General features: G+C 38.8%; 1 protein-coding gene across 2 annotated transcripts; it reads left to right on the plus strand.

Annotated features, from left to right (window-relative positions):
• The first annotated feature begins 1,019 nt into the window (after positions 1–1,019).
• LOC126614478 (uncharacterized) lies at positions 1,020–7,360 on the plus strand. 2 transcript variants are annotated; one of them, XR_007620399.1, is made up of 7 exons: positions 1,020–1,833; positions 2,719–3,112; positions 3,239–5,112; positions 5,341–5,454; positions 5,797–5,951; positions 6,309–6,433; positions 6,962–7,360. XR_007620399.1 is itself a non-coding variant. In XM_050282154.1 (6 exons), the coding sequence occupies exons 1-6, from the start codon at positions 1,405–1,407 to the stop codon at positions 6,355–6,357; spliced, it is 3,015 nt and encodes a 1,004-aa protein (XP_050138111.1). In that variant the 5' UTR covers positions 1,020–1,404; the 3' UTR covers positions 6,358–6,436. The 2 variants fall into 2 exon arrangements, 1 of the variants encoding a protein (XP_050138111.1); XM_050282154.1 differs by lacking the exon at positions 6,962–7,360 and having other exon boundaries at positions 6,309–6,436.
• The last annotated feature ends 273 nt before the right edge of the window (positions 7,361–7,633 follow it).

Here is a 7,633-nt window from a genome sequence, read left to right on the forward strand (position 1 = left end):
TATGCGATGCTTGTAGTTCTCATTTGGAAGTTATGTTAAACTAAGGGGGAGTATCCAGAAGTATATAATCTCCAAACAGACTCGCACCCAAAATAATTTCTTAAGGTCCAAATAGACTCGCACCCAAAAAAAAAAAGAAAAAAAAAAGAATAACATGATTATTGTTGTCAAGAGGTTTGATGCGTGAGGGGTTTGATGAAGGTGAGGATACCTCAAATAATATTTGCATGTGAGAGACATGGCAAATATAAATTCACATTTGGGAAATCTGATACAAATGATCAAAATTCTGATGCAAATAGAAACAAGAGAAGGAATCTAGGAATATTGGTACTAAAAAATGCAGATGACAATTCTTATTAAAGAGAGTCAACACTAGAGAAGGAGATGAATGGAAATTGGAGGTTGAGTGTGGGTGCATAACCATATTTAAAATTATCTCGAAGAGCATTCTTTCGTAGCCGGAGGTCACAAGATATTTTAAGGAGTTCTTTCGTAATTCTTGAAGAGCCAAATTTTACACCCTTTATTTGTTTATTTTTTATTTTATTTTTTAAAAGTGAGGATTAGTTATGAGACTCACACCACATCGAACTTCAACGATCTGAACTGTCTATTTTTTAAGTTGGACCTCATAGATCATCCTTGCAAAATATTATCCAAATCGAAAATATTTGAGACATCCAATTGAGTTCAAAGAAATTGACGAACACTTTGTTTTATAAGAAATAATGAAATTTTGTTGTGGTAATTAAATAAGCAAATGATTTTGGATTAAATTAAATTTTTACAAAGATGATCTATGAACCGAGACTTACAAAATAAATGGTTCAGATCTCTTTAGATAAAGGGCCTAATGAGTGTAACTCTAGAATAGATGTGTGACAAAAGAAAAGCCTCTAAAACTAGATAGGACAGCCCAAAAACTCTAACGCGTTTCCATTTATAACCGGTTTCGCTTAAGCAAACGAGTCTTTATATATCCAAGGCCCACGGTGCATGCATGCCTAAAAGACGAAAGAACCCCCTCTGTCTCTCTCTCTCTACTCTTTCTCTCTCTAAATCTCTCTCTGCTCGTCCACTCACTCACTCGTTCCCCCATTGAATTGAAACCCAAATCTCTCTCTCTAACTCGCTCGCAAACTCACCATATTATCAAATTTTAATCACTCACCCAAAAAAAAACCCTCAAATTTACCCGCCAAAAAAGCTTTATTCTTTCTCGGTTTCTCCCTCACAAAATTTTCGCCCTTTCAAATCCCCCAACCCGCCCAACGGCTAAGCCTCTCCGTCCCTCTGGCCTCTCTAGGGTTTCTCTCTCGCCTTCTGTCTCTCTTTGAGCTCCCTTTCCTCTGCGCCTAAAACGGCGTCGTCTAGGGGCTCCCCTCTCCCAGCGCCTTAATTATGGATCCACCCCTGAACGCCGAGCCCACTCAGCCGCCCCCGCCGGAGGTCTCAATTGGGGAAAAGAGGCCGATTGAGAATGGAGGACAAGGAGAATTGGGGACCCAGTTGAACAAGAAGCCCAGATTGGGACCCAATTCGGAGAAGGATCTGAGGAGAGTGGCGGAGATTGTGCTGGCCTTGTCAACCATGGCCAAGATTCGAGGGGGGAAGAAGCCCACGGAGCCGGAGATTGGGCTTATGGGGGAAGCTAGGTCGAAGCTGGTGGAACTGTGTGAAGGTTTGGCGCCTAAGGATATAGTGGGCAGGGATGCAATTGGCGCTGTGATTGAGGATTTGGGGCTTAATGCTAAGCTTAAGGAGCAGAGATTAGGGTTCCGGGGTCCCAAGTTGACGATTGCCGAGAAGTTTTCGCAGACGAAGAGGAAGGTAAGGACTCAATTGTTTGATTGGATATGGTTTGATTTTGAGTTTGGAGATTGTTGGGTAGGGTTTAGTCTAGATTTGTATGATTTGTTTTTTGGTTGGTGGGAAAGTGTTGAACAAAAAAAGAAAGAAACTTTTAATTCTGAATTATAAATTGTTCCTAATGGACTGATAATAATATAGTTCATATGGTTTGGCGTTTTGATTTTGTATGCGTTTAAGGTATATTTGCATGGTTTTTGAGAAATTAAGGGAGGAAGCATTTTTTGTTATGATTTCTTAATTGGACACGGTGGAGCTATTTGGCTTAGTCGATGTGAACATGTTGGGCTTGTTGGTTACTTTCATCATGAGTTTATATGCAGTTAACTGCATAGTGATAGTCCTCGGTTATACTAAGCGGTGTGCTAATGTTTGGATTAGTATCTAGTTGTGAAGTTTAAAGTCATTCGACCAAGAAGTTGTCTTTGACATTTTATGGATACTGCCATATTACAGCAGATGATTGTTCCAAACTATCAATTTAGGATTTTTTTGGACTGTGTAAAACTATTTTTTCTGAATTTGAAATTCATTTTCTAGATGGAAGAATATGTTGGGCTTGTTGGTTACCTTCATCATGAGTATATATGCACTTAACTGCATAGTGATAGTCCTCAGTTATACTGAAAGGTTTCATTTTTATTCAAAAAAATATCAGAGTTCTGTAAGCGGGTGTGCTAGTGTTTGGAATAGTAGCTAGTTGTGAAGTTTAAAGTCATTCGACCAAGAAGTTATTGACATTGTGGCTGATGCCATATTACAGCATATAAGGCTGCCGAACAACCAATTTAGGATTTTTTGGAGTCTGTACAATGTTTTTTTTCTGAACTTGAAATTCTTTTCTAGATGGAAGAATCCAAGAAATTCTCTGCACAAGCTCAACCTGCTGCACATCCATCTCACCCATTAAAAACAAGCTTAAATGCAGCGGCTGAAACCCATGGGATGCCACATAACGTTCATATGATTCCTACAAGCAAACCAAGTCATGCACCAATTTCCTCAGGAGGTTTCCCTGTTTCTCCATCTCTTTTTCATGCATCTACAGCAACTCCCGCACCTACACAGTATCAGTTTCCCAACAATGATGTTAGAGCATCCATGGTGTCTAGTGGTTTTCCTAGCAGTCATCTAGGAAGGGATTCTTCTTCCCCAAATGTGCCTAAAGTTGAAAGAGCACAGTTCAGATCAGATGGAGGACCAAATGCAAATGTGTCTTCTTATGCATTTCAAGTACAAGGTAATTGATGTCCTTTAACCTTACTTGTACGGAAAGGTATCTTTTTTGGAATTTTTTACATCATTACTACTAATTCTATCTCCTCTCTGCCTATGTAAGTATTTACACCATATTTTCCATGTGCAGCAACTTCATTTGCAAATCATCCACATCCACCAGTGAATGCTCCAGCTTGGTCAGTGCAAGCTCAATCTGCTAAAAGTGGACCAGAACACAAGGTGCCAAACTATACACCTGTCAAAGTTGACGGAAGTACTGGTATCAGTATGCAACAGATGACTCCTGTAGCTGCGCGGAATCAGAATACTAAACCATTTGTCTCTCAATCAGCTTCTGGAAATCTACCCGTTGTACATCAGCCTTTGCAACAGATGCACTTCGTTAAAACTCCCTCGCTTTCTAATAATCACAATGAAATTGCAAAAGTTATTCAGAAATTATTACAACCACAGCTTCCTGATCATCCTCCATGGATTCCTCCGTCAAGGGATTACATGAGTAAGACTTTGACTTGCCAGAGTTGCCAGCTTACGATCAATGAGGTGGATAATGTTCTTATTTGTGATGCGTGTGAGAGAGGATATCACATAATGTGTGCACAGTCATCTAACCAGAGAGGAATTCCTAGAGGTGAGTGGCACTGCATGAGATGCCTGTCACTGAGCAATGGAAAGCCTTTGCCTCCGAAGTATGGACGTGTGATGAGAAGTAATATACAAGTAAAAGTCCCTTCTAACACAGCTGGAGTTCAAACGTCCTCGGAGAATAAACTGGAAAATTTAGATCCAAAGGTCAACCAGCCGAAGATAGCTGCAAATGGAAGTTCTGTTTTGCAGAATACTGCTGGTATAGGTGGTGGGGGCAGCAATCACATTGAGTCAGCACCAGATCTAAGGATTTTAACTGCAAAAGAATCTCAACGGAAGAATCTCGTATCAAGCAGTAAAAATATGGATGAGAAACCTCTTTCTGGAAGTTACCCGTTAAGTGAAAGATCTGAGGAGAAATGTTCTGAATCAAAATCAGACCCTCCTTCTGAACCAAAAGAAACTACTGAATCATCTAGAGTTGAAGATTCTGAATCAATTGCAGAATCTCCTGCTGAGTCAAAAGTGGAGCATCCTGCTGAATCAAAAGCGGAGCATCCTGCTGAATCAAAAGTAGAGCCTCCTCTTGAACCAAAAGAAACTACTGAATCATCTGGAGTTGAAGAGAGACCTTCTGAATCAAAAGCAGAACCTGCTGCTGAATCAAAAGCGGAGTGCCCTGCTGAATCAAAAGCAGAGCCTCCTGCTGAACCAAAAGAAACTACTGGATCATTTAGAGTTGAAGAGATACCTGGATCAAAAGCAGAACCTCCTTCTGAATCAAAAGTGGAGCTTCCTGCTGAATCAAAAACAGATCCTCTTGCTGAACCAAAAGAAACTACTGAATCATCTAGAGTTGAAGAGAGACCTTCTGATTCAAAAGCAGAGCGTCCTGTTGAACCAAAAGAAACTACTGAATCATCTAGAGTTGAAGAGATACATTTTGAATCAAAACCAGAAGCTTCTGCTGAATTTTCCAACAAAGATACTGATAAGTCCAATCATTCCCAACCCCCTTCCAACACACAAGTTGTGGACGGTGCTGGGCTGCCGAACTCTTCAGAAGTTCCATCAATGATATTCCATGACCAGAATTCTGCATTGGAAGACCCAGATGCTTCTCACTCTGTAGGAAACTCTGGCTCCTCTTTGAGATATGACATCAAACAAAATGACCAAAGTGGTGCACAAGCAAATACTTGTGAAATTTCTGTAGTTAGTGGTAGGTCTCTAGAGCATTTCGGTTTTTTTTCAGATGGCTTGAAAGCTGTTAAATGGATTGGCGATGCAGTTCAAGGTGGTGATGAAAAAATATATTATCATACTTGTTGCATTGATGGGGTAACTTATCAACTGCGAGATCATGCCCTTTTCCAGTCTAGTCATGGAAAATTGATACCCTTGAAGCTTCAGGTAAGTGAATTATTAAGCATCCCTTGATACGTCAGTAGTAGCATTTTGGAGAATTACATGATGTTACTGAAATTAATCTTTGGAATAGAGTCGTCCATTGTTTTTGGTCACCAAGTCTAGTGGAATCACTTATTGTTTGTTTTAGAAACATTTTCATCTGTTTATGATTATATCGAGTTTTTTCTTTATATTAGAAGGGTTGTAATGAACTTTGTAATTTCATTGCAGTCCATGTGGGAGGATAGAAAAACTGGGTCAAAGTGGGCTATTGTCAACAGGTGCTACTTTCCTGGTGACTTACCAGAGAACGTTGGTCGCCCATCTACACCTGAAAGCAATGAGGTAAACATTTTTTCCTTTACGTATACTGTTCTATGAGATGACCAAAAAGGTACTGTTCTATGTATTTCTCTCTGTTGTAAGATGTTCATATCAACATTAAAATTCAGTGGTTGGCATATCAGTTGACTAGTGGAATAGGACTACTGATTTTGTCGTGGTGGACATGATTGCGAACACATGCACCAATATAATATATCTATATAATGGTACTATGTATGGTGCCATTCCATTTAACACTCTGGTGATCTAAAGGCCTCTCACTCCCATTTTGTATTGACATGTAGAGTACAATATTACAACATCCATATGGTAGTTAATATTTTTTCTTTGTTTGTGTTACAGGTCTATGAGTCTAATTATGATAGCAATGTAATGGCTGGTTTGATTCGTGGTCCTTGTGAAGTTCTTTCTCCTGCTAAGTTCAGTGTAGAAACTGAAAGACAGAGCCAGTTAGGACATGAGGCAAATAATGAATTACGACCACTCTTCCTGTGCAAGTAAGGCTCTTTAGTTCTTACATGGCACAGAAAGAAATAATTTCTCTGTGTGTGTCTTTTAAAGGAAGAGCTCATTCTTTAAGTGTACAGATCATATGGGATACTTATTCGTTGCCTACTGTGTGTTACTGTGTTATCTCCACAAATGCCTAGATTCTATACTCTTTCCCCCCCCCCCCCCCCCCCAAAAAAAACACACACACACACTGTATGCATGCACACGTGGACTTGCTATGAGTAGCCGTTTTTTATCCTATTTTGTGGTAGGATAATTCCATTTGTTTATTCCGATATTTGTTTCTTAATATTTTCACCTTGTTCTTTAATAATTTTATTTATTTATTTTTATATTTGCAGATGGATTTATGATGAGTTTAAAGGGGTATTGGAGCCTGTTCCCGAGTAATCCACTTATGCATGTATATTTTTTTGGTGGTTATTCTTCTTGGTTATGGAAACTCGAACGTGCTCTCTTTGATCAGGTATGTGAAACTGTTGTGATATTATAATTTAGGTTTATTATATTGAAATTTGGAGTAGGCTTCTCGCATGACTTATTAAACTACATTGACAATTATTTATTGAGTGTTCTTTTTACCTTCATATTGCAATGGTGCATAGTAGCTTTATAAATATTGATGAATAAAGAGCATTAATAATAAATTATTGAGACTTTGTATGTTAACCGACTCATTTGCCTCTGATCATTTAGTAGAGAGAAAAAAAGGTATGTTTTCAACCATTTAAAAATGTGGTGTGAATTTCACCTGCTTGTATCACCAAAAAAATTGATGTGGTGTGATATACCATTTGTTCTTTTATGCTGTTATTGTTGGGTTCTTAGCCTTTTGAGCTTGTGATGCTTTGGACCTCATAGATGTGTTCCCTTGTTTCAGAACGTCTAACTGAGCAAACAATTTATTTTCTTTTTCATCTGATTTTAAATTTGTAACCCTTTGCTATGCTCGAACTCTTTCAACGATCGATACTGAGTTATTGTGTCAATACAGGTAGCCTAGTGCAAAAATGGGGGCATGCTTGAGCTAATCTGCAAGGGGAGTTTCAACATTCATGTATTGTACAATATGTAGCTGTAGCCTTAGGTTGTATTGTAGTCGCAATAGCAATTCAAGCTATAATCTTTCAGCCCCAAGCCCCTGCTTAGGTGCTTCATTCTTGTTATTGTTATCGTGTTAGTATTATTAATTAGAAATGAACGTCTTTCTCCTCTGTTTTCTAGTATCCTTTCGATCTCATTGACAATATCTCATTATCTAGGACTGGCTCTATGGTTTCCCATAAGGGTTCTCAGGTATATGATACTGTCGGATTCCGAGGGGTTGTCTAGTACTTCAGACTGTTGAATTGCCTTTTCTTATTTATACCATGTACGTTTGTTTGCCGGTGAATTTGAATTTTTTGTTTTGGAGAAGGCATTTTAATGTGTATGGACTTTGGCTGAAGCAAAATTTGCCAGTAAGGCATAGGAGAGCCAGATCCATTCATTACTTGGTTTCAGCAGTTTGAAGGGAGGAGAGGCATTTTAATTTGGCGTTGTTTAATTAAGGCCTCTCCCAAGTTCCCAACCTTAGAGTACCTTTTTATTTTTGGGGTAAGAAACCATGGACTATTTTAGTAAATCAGGGAAAAGAAATCTTCAAGGATCTCAATTGGAGAACTGT

The sequence above is a fragment of the Malus sylvestris genome, chromosome 3, assembly GCF_916048215.2.
Source record: "Malus sylvestris chromosome 3, drMalSylv7.2, whole genome shotgun sequence".
NCBI classification, from domain to species: Eukaryota; Viridiplantae; Streptophyta; class Magnoliopsida; order Rosales; family Rosaceae; genus Malus; species Malus sylvestris.

Bases quoted from the DNA above. Each gene is read 5' to 3' on its own strand.
- LOC126614478 (XM_050282154.1), top strand. From the start codon at position 1,405: ATGGATCCACCCCTGAACGCCGAGCCCACTCAGCCGCCCCCGCCGGAG. The intron at 5,113-5,340 runs GTAAGTGAATTA...ATTTCATTGCAG, and splicing joins TGATACCCTTGAAGCTTCAG to TCCATGTGGGAGGATAGAAA. The intron at 5,455-5,796 runs GTAAACATTTTT...TTTGTGTTACAG, and splicing joins CTACACCTGAAAGCAATGAG to GTCTATGAGTCTAATTATGA.